At 41.9% G+C, this 17,728-nt stretch overlaps 1 protein-coding gene across 39 annotated transcripts in view; it reads right to left on the bottom strand.

The window, feature by feature from the left end:
- Window positions 1-17,728, bottom strand: part of RIMS2 (regulating synaptic membrane exocytosis 2) — a gene marked incomplete at its 5' end in the record, with an annotated part of 943,810 nt that overhangs the window by 163,903 nt on the left and 762,179 nt on the right. For 33 of the 39 annotated variants that reach the window (XM_082257909.1, XM_082257877.1, XM_082257910.1 and 30 more), the window contains one exon: window positions 15,616-15,705. The exons of the other annotated variants lie outside the window; for them this stretch is intronic. In XM_082257909.1, coding sequence (XP_082114035.1) covers window positions 15,616-15,705 — 90 coding nt within the window. The remainder of the gene's footprint in view (window positions 1-15,615; window positions 15,706-17,728) is intronic. 39 annotated transcript variants of the gene reach the window in all.

The raw sequence follows: 17,728 nt of genomic DNA, 5'->3' as shown, positions 1-17,728 counted from the left end.
TATGCAGACAGATGACACAGAATGAACAGGAATCAAAACCAAGAACAGAAAAACAGGATTCTATCACATGTGATACATAAATAATTATTGGTTTAATCTACATTAATCAACCCCCCAATTTCACAACCACTCAGGAACCACTTACAATCCCATGGCAGCTGTCAGACTTTCCAGTTCTAAGATAATGTAGCAAATGCACAACAATTTTTCACAGCGTTCATTAGCAGGATTTTTTGGAACTCCAGAAAGGGCAGAACTTGGCAATGAGAAATACCCTTGTTTAGCGGTTAGCACCTCTGCCTTACAGCACTGGAGTTCTCAGGTCAAATTGAGATAGTGCCCGGCCAGTACACTATCTGCATGGAGCTTATATGTTTACCAATGCATGTGTGGGTTTCCCACCACAGGCCACAGACATGCTGGTAGGTTAGTTGAACCCCATCCCAATTGGCCCTAATATATGTGCGTATGTCTGTCAGATAAGGACTTTGAGATTGTAAGCTCCTTGAAAGCAGAGACTGGTGTGAATTGTAAATTGCTGCATATATTGATGGTGCTATAAAAATGCTTGAAATAAGTGTGGAGGTTGTGATGTAGAAAGGGATTAAAAGAATACTAAACATGAATAACATGGGAAACCTGGGAAAATTATGTAAAAGCTTCAAAAGTTTTTCATAAGATTTTTACAAGGAAGGTGGCATAGCGGGTACAGGAGTCATACTTTCACATATAGTAATAGTTTCCTAAAAGAAAACTGTTTTTTTTTTTGTTAAAAATGGCAGTTATTGTGAAGCATTAGGCTGCTCAGCAAAGTTTCACACATGAAGAGTAGCCCAGATCTGTAAATGATGAGGATTTTTTAATATGCATAACTGTGAATGCATTCAGTGCCAATTTTACTAAAGGTAACTTTATTCTTGGTAAATCATAAAGAAAATGTTGCCTAAAAACAAATTGTAATAAAAGCATCTTTCAATAGCGGCCCCTAAATAAATTTCCCTTTTCTACTGTCTTCAATGGCTACAGACTACGGCAGAATCCTCATGTCCAAAACACTAATCCCCTACTGTTCTCAATAGTTCCTCCCATCGGCCCATTTATCACTACTATATCCTGTAGCATTATATGGCTAGCAGATGGAACCATAATGCACTGCAGGGGATGCAGGCACTTGACTCTTGCAGAAACACTGAATTCTGAAGACTTTGTCGAAAACAGCGGAGTTTGGACACACCACCCTCTGAAGAGGAAAGTGTTCAGGGACTACTATAGCAGTGAGCTTTTTTTACATTTTTTGACAGCGTCCCTTAAGAATCCTTTAAAGGACACTTGTTATGAAAGAGACATGTAGGCTCCCTGCCTTGCTCTTCATTTCACAGTCACCAACCAGCATGCAGCCAAGGAAAATATAACTACATATGCAGTACTGTGCAAAAGTTTTAGACAGGTGTGAAAAAATGCTGTAAATTAAGAAAACTTTCAGAAAGAGAAATGTTAACAGTTTATTTTTATTAATTACCAAAATGAGTACAAAGAAAATAGGTACGTGAACAGAAGAGAAATCCAAATCAAATTAATATTTCGTGTGACCACGCTTTGCCTTCAAAACAGCATTAAAGTGATTTTTTAAAAAACAAACATGTTATACTTCCCTGCTCTGTGCAGTTGGTTTTGCACAGAACAGCACGGATCCTCATCTTGGGTCCCTCTTCGCTGCTCCTGACCCCTCCCTCCTGTCGAGTGCCCCCACAGCATGCAGTTTGCTAAAGGGGCACCCGAGCTGCAGCTCCGCCTGTCCATTCAGACACAGAGCTGCCATTCGGCCCCACACCCTCTCTCTCCTGATTGGCTCACTGAATTTGATTGACAGCCACGGGAGTCAATGGTGCCGCTACTGTGTCCCAGAAAATCAGGAAGGAGAGTCCAGGACGGCCGAGGGACTCGTGGACATTGCTGGACAGAGATGGTTCTCAGGTTAGTATTAAGGGGTGTTGGGGCGGCTGCTACACACAGAAATCTTTTTATCTTAATGCCTAGAATTCCTTTACAACTGCTTTAATTCTTCTATGTACACTTGCACACAGTTTTTGAAGGAACTCTGCAGGTAGGTTGTTCCAAACATCTTCGAGAACTAATCACAGATCTTCTGTGGATGTAGGCTGCCTTAAATTCTTCTGTCTCTTCATGTAATCCCAGACAGACTCGATGATGTTGAGATCAGGGATCTGTGGGGGCCAAACCATCACTTACAGGACTCCTTGTTCTTCTTTACACTGAAGTTAGTTCTTATTGACATTGGCTGTATGTTTGGGGTCACTGCCCTGCTGCAGAATAATTTTGGGGCCAATCACACGCCTCCCTGATGGTATGGCATAATGGACAAATATCTGCTTGTATTTATCAACATTCAGGACACCATTGATCCTAGCCAAATCTTGAACTCTATTTGCAGAAATGTAGCCCCAAACTTGCAAGGAACCTCTACCATGCTTCACTGTGGTCTGCAGACACTTATTATTGTACCACTTTCCAGCCCATTCACAAAAAAACTACCTTTTGCTACAGCCAAATATTTAAAATTGTGACTTATCAGTCCAGAAAACCTGCTGCCATTTTTCTGCACCCCAGTTCCTATTTTCTTGTGCATAGTTGAGTTGCTTAGCCTTGTTTTCTCAACGGAGGCATAGCTTTTTGGCTGCTATTCTTCCATGAAGATCTCTTCTTACCAGACCTCTTGACAGTAGATGGCTGTACCTGGGTCCCACTGGTTTCCACCAGTTCTGTGCTGATGGCACTGCTGGACATCTTCTGATGTCAAAGAGAAATATGCATTCAGTTTCCTTGGCTATCCACTGTGTCTACAGTCTTCAATGTTGCCTGATCAATGGTGTCCTCAATGCTGAGAAATACAGGCAGATACTTATCCATTATGCCATGACAGAGGCGTGTGTTTGGCCCAAACTTTATTCTACAGCAGGGCAACTACCCCAAACATACAGACAATGTCATTAAGAACTATCTTCAGTTTAAAGCAGAATAAGGTGTCCTGGAAGTGATGGTTCAGCCCCCACAGAGCACTAATGTCAACATCGAGTCTGCCTGGGATTACATAATGAGACAGAAGGATTTGAGGCAGCCTAGATCCACAGAAGATCTGTGTTTTTTTCTCCAAGATGTTTGGAACAACCTACCTGCCAAGTTCCTTCAAAAACTGTGTGCAAGTGTACCTAGAAGAATTGATGCGGTTTTTAAGGCAAAGGGTAGTCGCACCAAATTCTGATTTGATTTTCTCTTCAGTTTGTTTATTTTTTTACTAATTTTGTGAATTGATAGAAATAAACTATTAACACTTTTTTCAGTTTTTTTTTATTAATTTATAGCATTTTTTCACACCTGCCTAAAACGTTTGCACAGTACTGTATGTCATCTAATAAGAAAGCGGTGACAGGCTAGCTTTGGTATTAGTGGCATCTTATGTATTTTTCTCGTAACAGGTTTCCTTTAATATCCCCTCCTTTTTATTTTGAAATAAATAAAAACAAACAGGTGATATAAACATATTTACAGATGCTTAGAAAAGCTAAAATAGACCAAAGTTTTTTTTTAAAGCCAACTAGTTAGTCACTTTAAAATTCACTTTTTTTGTAATGCTGAAGGTGTTTCACCACTTATCCAACTGACTTTCTCAATTCAAATGAAAGCTGGGAACATGCCCCAGAGTTTATCCCCATTTGGGTAACTCAGTTACCAGATTAAAGTAAAGAGTTACCTATGTGGGCATAAATGCATAGGTGTGGTCTCAGTACTCCTAAGAACTGAGGAAACCTCTTGGACGAGTTGCAAAACATCTTGAACGTTACAAAACAAGTCCAGTTAAGAGTCGGTTCACATTAGCGCGACACAACTCCTTACTACTTCGGGGGCGACTTGTGCATTACATTGCACCACGAGTTCGGAGCGACTTGCAGGGACTTCACATAATGCAACTTGTGTCGCTCCTATTAGAACGGATCCTGTAGCGGTCAATGGACCGAGAGGGAGCGCGACTTGTCAGGCTGACAAGTCGCCTGACAAGTCGCGCTAATGTGAATGGGCTCTTAATGTGACTGCTACCCATATTTATTTACAGACGTACACATAAACTGATAACAAAGAGAAATGAATAATGCACAGTGACCCCAAAGCAACTAGTCAAATATTTAAATTAGTCTACTAAACTGATAACTGACATTTGATTGACTGCCAATGGTTACTGCTTCCATTTGATCTCTTTACATTGTGATACTAAATAAGTGCATGTTTTCATTTAATACATTACATTTATTTTAAATGATGTAACCTAAAGTAATATTAAAGTCTTTTTTTTGTTTTTTTTTGTTTAAAAATAACATTCATGTTATCCTTACCTGGTCCATGCAGTGGTTTTGAACAGAGCAGCCCAGATTCTGTTCTTCTCGGGTCCCTCGTCGGCACTCCTGGCTCCTCCCTCCTGCCGAGTGACCCCAGAGCAAGCAGCTTGCTAAGGGGGTACCCGAGCAGGGCCACTGCTCTGTGTCCATTTAGACATGGACCAGCGGCTCCGCCCTGCCCCCTCTCTCTCCTCATTGGCTCACTGACTTCGAATGAGTAGAGAGTCCCGAGACTTTGTGGCTCTCATGCAACATTGCTGGATTTAAAAAACAAGAGCAGCATTCAATTGCTTGAGATGAGCTACCCTCACCTTCAGACAGCAGGTGTATTAGGAGCTACAGCTTATTCCAAATTTGTGTCCTCATTTCCCTCCTCGGGCAACAGGTTCTTAGCCTGTTTAGGAGAATCCTCAGAGGTGTGCAGCATATCCTGGACCCCACTAACCGGCGCTCTATTAATCGCATCGATGAATGATGTACTGGCACTCCCAGAGACCTGTGGATAAATGTTAAGCCTAATATGCCAATCATGCAAATGAGAGGCATAAGAATCTGATGAGTTTTCTTCCCAGAGGGAGAGGTGCCTCACAATCACTAGTGATGACCACAAGATTTTCTGGTGGATGTTTAAATCATGTGATATGAGCATCTTTGGACTTTTGTTGCACAATGTTCACTAAGATGGGGTTGAATAGTTGATGTATTGCAGCGCTGCTTGACAATTGGAGCAATAGTGGAATGCTTCTCTTGTTTTATAAATTTAATGGTACTGATTTAACAGTGCAAGTTAGGTGCTGTGATATTATTTTGTCATTTTTTTTTTATTTTTATTTTTTTTTTATAGCCTATTATTCTTGAGTGCAGGGTACTAAAGGGTGCAGGGTGCTAAATCAGTTCCAGTTTGACACTGGTGGATTTCAGCATCCAATGGCTTCTTAGGTCTCAGGGACACCATTGGGGAAATATCACCTCCAACAGGAAGTGCGATACCTACATTATAGCTAGGGTAGGTACTGGGTAGAGCTGGGATCTTGGGTGTATTTATCTCACTTCTGGATTGCACCAGAGACATGAGTAGTCTGGAGGCAATTCTACAACTGAAAGATCAGTTTAGGTGCACTTACTGTTAATAACAGAAATCTAAAAATCGAATTTTTCCAAGCTCCTTAGTATGTTAGTTATTTTTTGCTTCTCTTGAAAGATTGCTAACGGAAAAAACAACCTAGCAGGATACATAAAAAACTTATAGGTTTGCAATTAGAGAGTAGAGATTTAGATAATGCCTGAATATATCCAGCTTTACACAAAATGACTATAGAAACTGAGCAATATTAGTTTAAAGCGATATCAACCAGTTGCCGACTGCTCTATAGCAGATTTACTACTACAGGGCTGCTGCTGTGCGCAGAATCACACATATATATATATATATATATATATATATATATATATATATATATATATATATATGTGTGTGATCTGCGCTCCCTGTGTGTTCCCAAACTGGGGGGTGTGCACCAGGCGGTGCTGTTATTTGGTACAGCAATCAGTCATCAGGACCAGGCCAATGGGTTTTGGCCTAGACCTGCTGATCAGTTCTCCTAAATCACAGAACATAATGTGCCTGTGTTTATAAAACACAGGCACAGGGAATGACAATCTCTTCTCTTTTGGAGCCCTTTTCGGTTCCAGAGAAAGAAGAGATAAGAACTACAATTAAAACAAGCAGCACACTGACACAAAAACACTTAGATAGGCACATTTTAACCCCCTGATGCCCCCCCCCCCCCCGTCAACCCCTTTCACTGCCCTGTCACCAGTGTTATAAGTACAGTGTACAGATTTCTTTTTTTACTGATCACTGTATTAGTGTTACAGGCGACTTCAGATAGCGTTAGCCTCAGATTGCCCGCCACATAATCATTATCACATTTAACCCTTTGACTGCCAGCAACACCCAATACAGACACTTTATAAATCTCCACTACTAGTAAAGTTTGACCAGATCAGAACTATACTAGCGTTGTCAATAGTATAGTGTCCCCAAAAACCTAGTGTTAGCAGGATCAGATCCCCCGCCCCCCAACAAGTGCAGTGTCAGTAGGTCACTGTCACTTCTAATACATTGCACACAAAAACAGCAACATTAGCAAAATCAGGCCTAATCTCTGCTAGCACTAGCAGGTAAACTTTATTTATAGAGGTCCCTGACAGCCAGGTGCTATTTTTACCGTGAAGTGCACTAGGTACCTATAAATTTAGTGGCAAAAATGTCCAAAGAAAGGTACACTAATTAAGTGGTTAAAAAGGAGGTTGGGATGCACCTGCGCTACGGACTGTGTGTTTAACACAAATACTGAACTTATTTTAAAACTTATTTTAAAATGACCAGATGGTTATGCTGCCTCCAACTTACCACTAGGGTAAAAAGATATTGGGGGTCGGGATGTGTTGGTTTGGGGCGCTACCACCTTGCACTACCCAATGTGCAAAATAAATTGTGTGTTTGGTCCCATAAAAGTGTAGTGTGCTCACTTAAGTTAGCGAAAATGTGCAAAGAAATATTAAAAGTTATAAAAGTGCTGCATGCTGTAAATGGTACTGAAAAGTGCAATAAGTGCAAAAGTGTACTTGTGCTGAGTGGGTTGGACCATCTATGTATCAATCGCCAGATACAGATTGTAATATAACTTTCTTAATACTGTTGAGTGGAAAAAGTGCCGAAGTGCTAATAAGTGAATAAACAGTTATATTTTAAAACCTTTATTGTGACATCCCCTTGTGGGGGGTAAAAACTACAGCCGTGATCGCTTTAAAAGTAAAAATGTTGATGAATAAAGTACCGTATCCATGTTATACTGACCAGTTAATAAGGGCTCCGAGGTACCAAGATGGCCGCCGCGTAACTTCAGTGAGGTTACCAATATGGCGGAGGTAAAAAAAAAAGGTCACTAGGATACGGAGGCCTATAAAAACTCGGAGAGTACGTAGAATGACACCGCCCCAGATGACGTTGCAGTGACGAAACGCATTGAGCGGCAACACAGCGTCATCCGTCACTTCCGGTAAGGTGGTTTCGGCCAGTGGAACGCGGAAGCGCCGAACGCCAGGGAAACACCAGACAAGCTGACAGTGAACTTCCTAACAGTGAGTTGATACTAATCTTTTCCCCCGTTATACTACTGTACTACGCAATGGAAGCCTTCTTGGTTTTTGTATACTGACTCCCTAGATGCTTTCGCAATTATATCTGCAAACGATCGAGTGCAACTTAGGAGCCCTGCAGGCATCAAAGGGGAGAAGCAACTAACCAAGCCGGCTTTGGAGTAAGGGAGTGCCTCTGGTAAGTGCTTTACCTCAGGTATTAGCACTTGCACTCCCAAACATGCGCCATACGGCGCAATTCACTCACCACTTTATTCATCAACATTTTTACTTTTTAAAACAAGGGGATGTCACAATAAAGGTTTTAAAATATAACTGTTTATTCACTTATTAACACTTCGGCACTTTTTCCACTCAACAATATTAAGAAAGTTATATTACAATCTGTATCTGGCGATTGATACATAGATGGTCCAACCCACTCAGCACAAGTACACTTTTGCACTTATTGCACTTTTCAGTATCATTTACAGCACGCAGCACTTTTATAACTTTTAATATTTCTTTGCACATTTTCGTTAACTTAAGTGAGCACAGTGCACTTTTATGGGACCAAACACACAATTTATTTTGCACATTGGGTAGTGCAAGGTGGTAGCGCCCCAAACCAACACATCCCGACCCCCAACACTAATTAAGTGGCCTGCAGGATTCTGAGTATGTCAGATGAGAGCGAAGGGGGGTTCTCACTGACAATCAGGTCAGAATACAAACCTGTGGAGAGCAGTGGCACCCTGACAGATAGCTCAGACAATGTAGAAGAGGTCCCTGCTAAGTTCAGGCATATCCGACCCCCTGCCCAGGTTGCTGAGGTGCTACAATCGCACAATGATTCTCATATGCAGCAGAGTGCCAATACTAGTGCCAGACTATCTTTCGGTGAGCTGGCAAGCACCAGCGGCCTAGTACATCCTGGCCTCTTACATACCAGCACTGCACTATCACTTAGTGATGTGGCGGGTACCATAAGTGCAGTCCAAGCTAGTGTGGTGGCTAGCACAAGTAGCGTCCCACAGCCACCAAGATTTTGAACACAGGCCCATAGAGCCCATAGTGTCCTTCCGGATGTGCTTGCAAGTCCTGATTTGCAGCCCACAGATTCAGCAGCACCTGTATTTCCCCTATTCATTGCCCAAGCTGGACTTCAGGTGGAAACAGCAAATTTAACTACTCGTCTTATTTTTTTTTAGCTGTTTTTCACGGAAGATCTGTATTGATCGATTGTGGACCAAAGCAAATTATATACTGAGCAGTTTATCGGCGCCAACCCAAATTCCTACCTTGCCAGACAATTCGAATGGAAACCTATCATGGTTTCCAAATTTAAAACGTTTTTGGGGCTAAGCCTCAAAATGGGCATTATTAAAAAGAGATTTGGTCATATTGGTCCATAGACCTGGTTCATCATATGCCCGTGTTCTCTACTGCCATGTCTAGGGTTACATATAACAACATAATGCGATTTACACATTTCAATGACAAAACACTCTGCCGTCCTCAGGGTGACCTTGAATATTATGGGCTCCACCAAATTCGGCCCTCGTAAATCACCTTTTACCAGAAATTAGCAGATATGTATACACCCCAACAAATGATCTGTGTAGATGAGTCCCCCATTCATTTTTCTAGCCGCCTTGCATTCAGTTTCTACCTGGCAAGCATGCCAGATCTGGGGTCAAAATGTATAAGCTCTGTGAGAGGGCAACAGGCTATACATGTGATTTTTGGATTCACGAGGAAAAAGATAGTCATGTGGAACCCCCCCCAGATGCCCAGACTACATGGGGAGCAGTGGCAAGATAGTTTCAGACTTGGTGTTTCACTTTTCTGTAAAAAGTACCACTTGTACGTGGACAAATTTTACACAAGCATGCCACTTTTTAGACACCTTTTTGACTTTTAAATTGGCTCATGTGACACTGTGCGACCTAATCACCAGGGAATCCCCCAACGGCTTGTAAATACCTAACTTAGAAAGGGGGAGAAAGCTTGCCTGAGAAATAATCAATTGCTCACAGTGAAGGACAAACAAAATGTTTTCGTCCCATCTTCCATTCACGCAGCCGCGACAGTCCAAATTTCAACAGCATCTAATGTTGTTGAGAAGCCCCTCTGACTACAACATTAACATAGGAGGGGTGGACATCAACGACCAGATGATGAAGCTGTACTTAAGCTTCCCATAAAGCCAGATGCTGGTACAGGAAAGTGACTGTATATTTATTTCAATTGGCTCTGTACAACGCTTTTGTGCTTTACAAATCAACTGGATGAAGTGGATCCTTCCTAAAATTTCAGGAAGAGATCATCATGGTCCTTTTGTATCCAGAAGATGCTGTGGCCAAAACTCCCAATCCAGATGCAGTGAGTCGGTTGCATGAGAGGCATTTTCCTGATGCCATTCCTGGTACTCTGGCCCAAAAATCATCCCCAAAAAACATGTTGTGTCTGTAACAGACATGGAATACGAACACACGAGACACCCACTTTTTCTGTACCTCCTGTCCTAGCCAATCTGGTCTCTGCCTCAATTACTGCTTCCATAGCTACCACCCACTAGAGAAGTATTAGTATAGGGTACAGCACGGCAGTCTTTCACACGGGGTCTTGAAAGATGATAGTCAGGAAACTAGCTCTCACATTTTGAGACACCATAAAATCACAGCCTGGAAAAATTAGTTTATAAGTCACAAAAAAAAGTAAAAAATAAAAGAATAAAAAAATCACAAAAATAGTTTTATTGAGTTAACGTTCTCTTGTTACTGTGTTTTATTGTTAACCGTTGTTTGCTTTGCAGTAAAGGCATTCAGCTGTAGTACTGATATGTTTATTCTGACAGCAACAGGGTGTTGCTCTAAAAAAAACATATGTCAGCACTTGCAGCACTGCTGAAGGAGATTTCTCATCCACAATTAAAAAGTGTGATTTTTGTACTTACTGTAAATTCCATTCGTCGGAGTTTATCGACGGACACAGCGCTCCATAAATCATAACTACTGGGTTATATTGCCTCTTCCAGGAGTAAGACTAGGCAGAACAGAAAACACCTGGCTACGCCCATGGGCCGTTCTCAGCTGGTATACAACCCCTCCGCTCTGCTCTACATAATCAGTTTAGTAGCAAGCAGTATTGAAAGTATCAGAACTCCATAGAGGGGTGGTTGCTGTGTCAATCAGGGAAATGGATTTTATGGTAAGTACAAAAATCCCATTTTCTCTTTCGTTAATCGATGGACACAGCGGTCCATAAATCATAACTACCGGAACGTCCAAAAGCAGTGCCAAAAGAAAAATGAGGGATGGGGAAAATAACCCTAGGCTAAACATAAGAGCCCTAACCAGGACACAGGAGCCATAACTGGGTCACAGGAGCTCCATCTGGAAAATAAAGGTTTAAAGAAAAACACCCCTCAAGAGGTTGAACAGCCCCTCTTAATAAGCAGCCTGCAAAACTTTGCAGCCAAAAGAAGCATCCGCAGATGCCAAAGTATCTACCTTATAAAATTTTGTGAAGTTATGCACCGATGACCAAATGACCGCCTTGCAAACTTGCGATATTTTGCCTGATGACGGAAGGCCCAAGAAGTACTCAGCGCCCGAGTAGAAAGCGCCATGACAGGGAAAGGTGGAACCTGACCTTTAATGGAATAGGCCTGAGTCACCGCCTGCCTGATCCATCTGGAGATGATAGCTGAAGAAGCGGCCACCCTTTCCTTGGTCAATCCGTAAACACAAAAAGCGAGTCTGACCCCTAAAGGAGGCAGTAGCTGCCAGATACACCCGAATCGCACGAACCACATCCAAGGTATGCAAAGCAAATTCCCTGGGATGAGCCAGCTTGGGACACAAGGAAGGCAACACAATGCCCTTATTTAAATGAAAGTCAGAGACAACTTTGGGCAGGAATGATGGACAGGGACGAAGAACCACTTTGACCCTATGGACCACTAAATAGGGACTGCGACAGGATAATGCCACCAGTTCTGATACCCTGTGGGCTGAGGTAAACAATGTCACTTTCTGGGATAACGTAGGCAAGAGAATCTCCCGAATATTCTAAAATGGAGGTTTCCGGAGAACCTAAAGTACTACATTTAAATCCCATGGCGGCAAAAGAGACCGTACAGGTGGAGCCACATGTCAACCCCTTGAATGAAGGCACGAACTAAAGAGTGAGTGGCTAGGGGTCGCTGACAGAAGATTGCCAGGGCAGACACCTGGTCCTTTATGGTGCTCTTAGGTTAGGATCTGAGCCACAGAAAAGGATTGAGGATGAGCGCCAATCGACTCACACCAAGAAATGTACGCTTTCCACGTACAATGGTATATCTTGCTGGAAGACGACTTTCTTGCCTTCATCAAAGTAAGGATCACCGATTCAGACAGACATCTATCCCTCAGTACCTGGCTTTCAATAGCTGAGCCAATAAACCAGCAGAAGCAGCGTAAAGCAGGTTGGTAAATCAGCCCTTGGAACAACTGGTCTTCTCTGAGAGAAAGCCCCCAAGGAACGTTTATGGCCACCAGACTGATTGGAAGATCCTCGCCTTTGATTCCTCACAGGAATTGCGGAAGAAGCCTGAGCCGAGGATGATACTGGCCTTCCCGTGGCCCTTGGGACGCCTGCAGCATCTGCCAGAGGTATCTCAGTATCCTCCTGTGGAGCCGAACCTGCTAAAAGAGCTGCATGTAGGACTGTGTAAAAAAAACTGGCTTGAAGGTGGATACCACCAGACTCAGAACCTGTATTCAAAATGGGAGAGAGAGCTATCTGTGTGACAGCAGCCAGTGAATCATGATCTGTGGTTCCTGAAGTTTGTCCAGAGGAAGGACCACCCTGGTCAGAATTAGAATCAGACCTAGGAAAACCAATTCCCTGGGCAGGGATAGGGGGGACCTTAGTTTGGATATCACCTGAACCTTTGCAGTAATTAAATCCGCACAAGGAGACTCAGGACCTAAAAAAAACGGAAAAGGACAAACTTTGTCCCCCTTTCTGGGTACCCCCAAAAGAATCATTTCATGGATGCCCTTGACATTCACGAAGGAGGTCCACGAGGCCGGAAACCAAAGAAGATGTTCCCCAACCCAATAATGGGTGAGGGCAGACCTTCATGCTGAGGAGGTCTTGTTTGCAGGTCCAGAGAAGCTAGCTCTAGGCTTACCTGACCAAGGATGCTTGGATCCCCTCGTGGAAGATTTGAAAGATCTATTTCCCTTATCCTCCGTCCCAGAAGCACAAAATCATTTTCTAAGTGATGAGAAGGAGGGCTCCCATCTGCAAAGAGGCTCATTCCCTTTACTAGAAAGGAAGGTACTCTTCCCCCCCCCCACGCTACCCTTAATGATGTCATCCAGGGTAGCCCCAAACAGGTGATCGCCTTGAAAGGGCAGATCAATGAGAGCTTGCTTAGAGGCTTGGTCTGCAAACAAATTTTAAAGCCACAGCACACACCTGATCACCACCGCTAAAACAGAAAGCAGAGGAGCTGTATCCAAAGCTGCATTACAAATAAACTGCAGCCCAAGGACCAACTGGTCCCCTAAATCAACATAAGCAGCATGGACCTGCTCACCCCCCAGGCCCTGGCGCAAAAGCTCGGCCCATTCACTTAGGGTCTGAGACACCAGGACTGAGGCAAAAATAGGCCGCAATGTCAAACCAGCAATAGTAAACATGCTGCGTGCCACAGCCTCTGCTTTCCTGTCAGCCGGGTCCTTAAAGGACGGGGATTCCTCTACTGGGATCATAGTAGCTTTGTTCAACCTGGAAACAGGAGGGTCCACCACAGGTGGACTAGTCCACTTTTTAAAAGTGACTCCTGAAAAGGGTAATGTACAGCAAAACGTTTGGGGACCACAAAGAGCAGAGAAGGGGGTGGGGTGTCATTTTAGCTGAGGACGGCCCATGGGCGTAGCCAGTTGTTTTTTGTTCTGCCTACTCCTACTCCTGGAGGAGGCAATTTAACCCAGTAGTTATGATTTATGGAGCACTGTTCCGTCGATAAACAAAAGAGAAAAAAAAGTATATGCCCAAGCATGGGGCCGAGAGGTGGTCATTGGGCAGATCGCCCCTATGCTTCGGCATATATATTTTTCTTTTTGGTACATATTTCAATAAAAAAAGTTGTTGTTTTATTGAGTTAATATTCTATTGCTACTGTGTTTTGTTAACCGTTATTGTTGCTGTTGGCCCTTCAGGTAAGCATTGTTTCAGTGCTTAAAATCAGCAGAAGTTAAGGAGCCAAGTACATTATAGCCCTTGCACCTTGAACTAGGGATCCTAATGTGTGACAAAAGGACTGTGTTTTGGGATTAAATGTCTTTACCACCAGAGCTGAAAGAAAGGTTGATACATTTAGAAATTTTAATCTAAATTCACCATTTTCATCCAAAGACAAGCTTGTCGCCAAGGCTTACAGCCTAAGCGCATATTTTATGACAAACAGTAAAGTGTGTAAAAGTGCAGGGCATACAAATACGTCCAAAGCACAACAATTATGTGGTGTAAAAGAGGAGCAGAACTCCAGAGACTTTTGCAGGCCTGGATTTGAGATCGGGTAGATTAGGGAATCAGCTTTATTGAATTCAAAGCCTAAACTGTGCCAGGACAAGTGTTCTGTGGTCATGGTTCATGACTACCTTAAAAAGCTTCCTTCTCCAATTATTTGCAATTAAAATAATTCAGGTTAATTGTCATCGGCTCAAATCTCCTTCACTTCTGTAGTGAAAAAGGGAAGTTGAAAAAGACCCATAACTTTCAGAGTGCAGTTTAAATATGTTGAAAGGTATCCAAAGGAGGATACCTTTATCTGCACTGCATTTAAAGCACACAAGAACGGCTGTATGCAGGTGTATAGAAATGTATTGCAGAAGTCCACATTAAAAACACATTGGGATTGAACCACTGAATAATACAGTCCGGTTTTTATTCAAAATAATACAGTGCGCTGATGACAAAAACCACTTAGGTCTGAAAAAGCCCCTAACCGGCAGCTACTTCAGCATTTTGTGATAGAAATTGTCAAATTACAGAACATTGTTCAGTAATAGATTTGGACAAAGATTAGAAGCTCTGGGCTGTAGTACACAGTAGTGTATGTAGCCTGGTAAAGTAGGACAAAGTGTTAGTAATTGGGAAGTATAAGATTATACCTTGGAATACTCAGGTAACTATAAGACTGAGGCTAAAAGTGATTAGATTCATGCACATGAACTTACGGCTTAGCAACATTCCAATGATTAAAATAATCAGACTAACAGGTCAATCACATGAAAATTGAATCCGTGCATAGCCTACATCAGGTTGAATATGGTTAGGCTACAACAAATTTTGCTTTGGAAATAACCATCTTAAATAAGGACACGTATTCCCAAGAGAAGGACCTCGCTCTAAAACACTTTACCAGCAGAGATGGATTAAGGCAGAAGGGATGGGGGAACAGGGAAGCTACCCAACTTTTATAGTCTGTCCTGCCATTGCCTCTCCCCATCAGACAACAGCTGCCTACAAGTACATTCTCCCTACAGTAGCAGTATGAAGGTTGTAGCTGAGCCCTCTTGACATCCACCATGCCCTATGTTAGCTGTCTTGTATTTATTGGCTTAGTGTATCCCCAGGTGTATGCCTATTTGTTAGTTATCTAAATCCAGCCCTGAATACATAATAACCCAATAAACGAAACCATGAAACAGCAAAATCAAAAACTATGAAAATATTTGTCACATATTAACATGAATAAGAATCTCTCCATTTCAAAAGTATTTTAATAACTTAAAAATTAACTTAAAATATAAATAATTTTGGTCCTACGCTTTGGATTGTTGATGTCATTTTTGTGCCGTAATTGAGACTGGAACTAATTTTTTTCTGAAAAGGGATGATACACAACACTGAGTAAAAGGCGTTACTCTCATGAACTACGCCTAAACACACCAAAGTGAGAAGCGTAGATGATGATCACACTCATTACAAAAGCATGAGCCTCCCCCTCTGCGCAAGCCTCATGCTTTTCAGGTGGTTTTCCAAAACCCTGACAAACCTGGCTCTGAATGGGCTTTCTTTCTTGGCAATGGTTTGTCATCAGTTATTGCACCATTCACCTTTCTCTGCTGGTCTTCCCATGTAACTTCTAGCACAAACCAAGAGAGATTAAAACTTGTCAGAAACATAACAGTACGTGGACACAACACAAAGGCGCACAACATAGTGGTGGAGGGTTCTACATTTGGGACAAATGAAAAAGGAGACTAAATTTGGTGCACATATGGGTTTTAGGATATTTTGAATTTCAGTTTAAACAAACAAAAAATGAAATATTAAGGAACTAAATAAACCTGCAAAATGTTATTAAAAACATTTATATATACTATATATATATATACATATATGCCCATTATTTAGCTTTTATATGAGACTCCAACAAACCTGTCTTCACATCAAGGTGACAATCAGATAATAGAAAACTAACAAATATGAAGTTCCTTTTTAAACACATTGTATATATAAAATGAGTGCAGAGTGGCCTTGCAGGCATAAGGTTTGTAAGCTTTAGAACACAATCTCTATGTAGTATATTTTGGGTGTTATTATTCATCATAAATGTGCTGCAGTATACATAGGAGTTGGCTTACTAAAAGTGAAGAATGTTCATCCAGACCGGTGGGGCAGTGACTACTTTGATCATCCAATCATGTCAAAAGGACGTTCAAGGAACGGAAGTCAAAGAGAAATCTGACTTATTTTTGTCAACCACACATGACAGACTATTTGAAGAGAAAACTGTATCACTGGTTTGAACTCTCTACTTTTTTAGTAGATCAAGCCCTTAGTGTGCAGACTAACAAAAATAAAATCAAGGTGGGTGTTTTGACAAGCTGTCACAACTCTAGACTTATGTACACAGGCTCCAATTTTTACTGCTTTTGCACTTTAACTTTAGACATAAAGAAGATACAGTTAAGGAAGCAGGACTTCCACAGAGATCAAATTATCCTCCCTGGTATAGGGGCCTCCCAATCTCAAGCTAACTGTGTAACTATGGGCAGTAGGGAATGAAAGGAGTGTGTTTGCCTTACTTTGATGCATTGCTTCCCCCCAGGTAATCTTAACCCCCTTCACGCCAACCGTCTCCATGCCATTGAAGAGTTCTAAATGCGGGGAGGTGGGCATTCGGGCTGAATGGCTGACACATGATCGAAAAGCTCCCGATCACAAATATGCATTGGGAGTTTACTGATCTGGCACCCTCAACGAGGTAAGTTGTTTACACAGGGCCACATATATGCGGCCACTCTGGGTTAATGCCCACCCACGAGAGGCCAGTGAGAGTTGGGCAGCACTATTACTGAAAACCCTCTGACTAAAAGTATAAAATGTTAAAGCACAACGGTTGAGTGGTTGGCGCTTCTGCCCTAGGGTCCCTGCTTTAAATCCTGACCAGAAAACTACCTGCATGGAGTTTGCATGGTCTCCTTTTGTTCACTTAGATTTCCTCCCACACTCCGAAGACATGCCTGTAGGTTAATCTACTCTATCTAAACTGGCCCTACTATGGCCTAGATTTTAGATTGTAAGCTCCTTGACGGCAGGGACTTATGTGAATGAGCAATACGTAAAGCGCTGTGTAAATTGTCAAAATAATAAACAAAGCATAACTAAATACCATCCCTGAATTTCATTAAAATGACTTGTGCATAAATTATGTTTAAAACACAACTAACTTTTACCAGCAAACATACAGCCTTCTATTTACTTATATACGTATTGTTAATGGTGTTAAAATTCTAAGCAGTGGTATTTTTGGATGAACAAGGTCAATAAATTGTCTAAAAAGTACCGTGTGACATTACATGTTCATCTCCTTACATGCTCAAATAATGCTTATGCAGGCCAAACATGGGTCGAACCGTGAACGCTTTTTCTTTCGATATTCATAAATGTTGTGGATTTTGTGATCCAATGATGCCCCCCCTTGATTCTGAAATTTGACCAACCAAACCTTTAATTTTACCTCATGTTGCTACAGAAAAGAATTTTCATGGCCGGGAATTTTCTTTTCTTTCTGGGAAGTTTATTTTCATGTGCTCATGCACATTTCTTTTTTCGATTCTTGACACAATTCTCTTATCATTGATTAGAAAATCATTAATGTT

Source organism: Pelophylax lessonae (genome assembly GCF_965119305.1).
Source record: "Pelophylax lessonae genome assembly, chromosome: 5".
NCBI classification, from domain to species: domain Eukaryota; kingdom Metazoa; phylum Chordata; class Amphibia; order Anura; family Ranidae; genus Pelophylax; species Pelophylax lessonae.
This window is presented reverse-complemented; position numbering and strand designations above follow the sequence as displayed.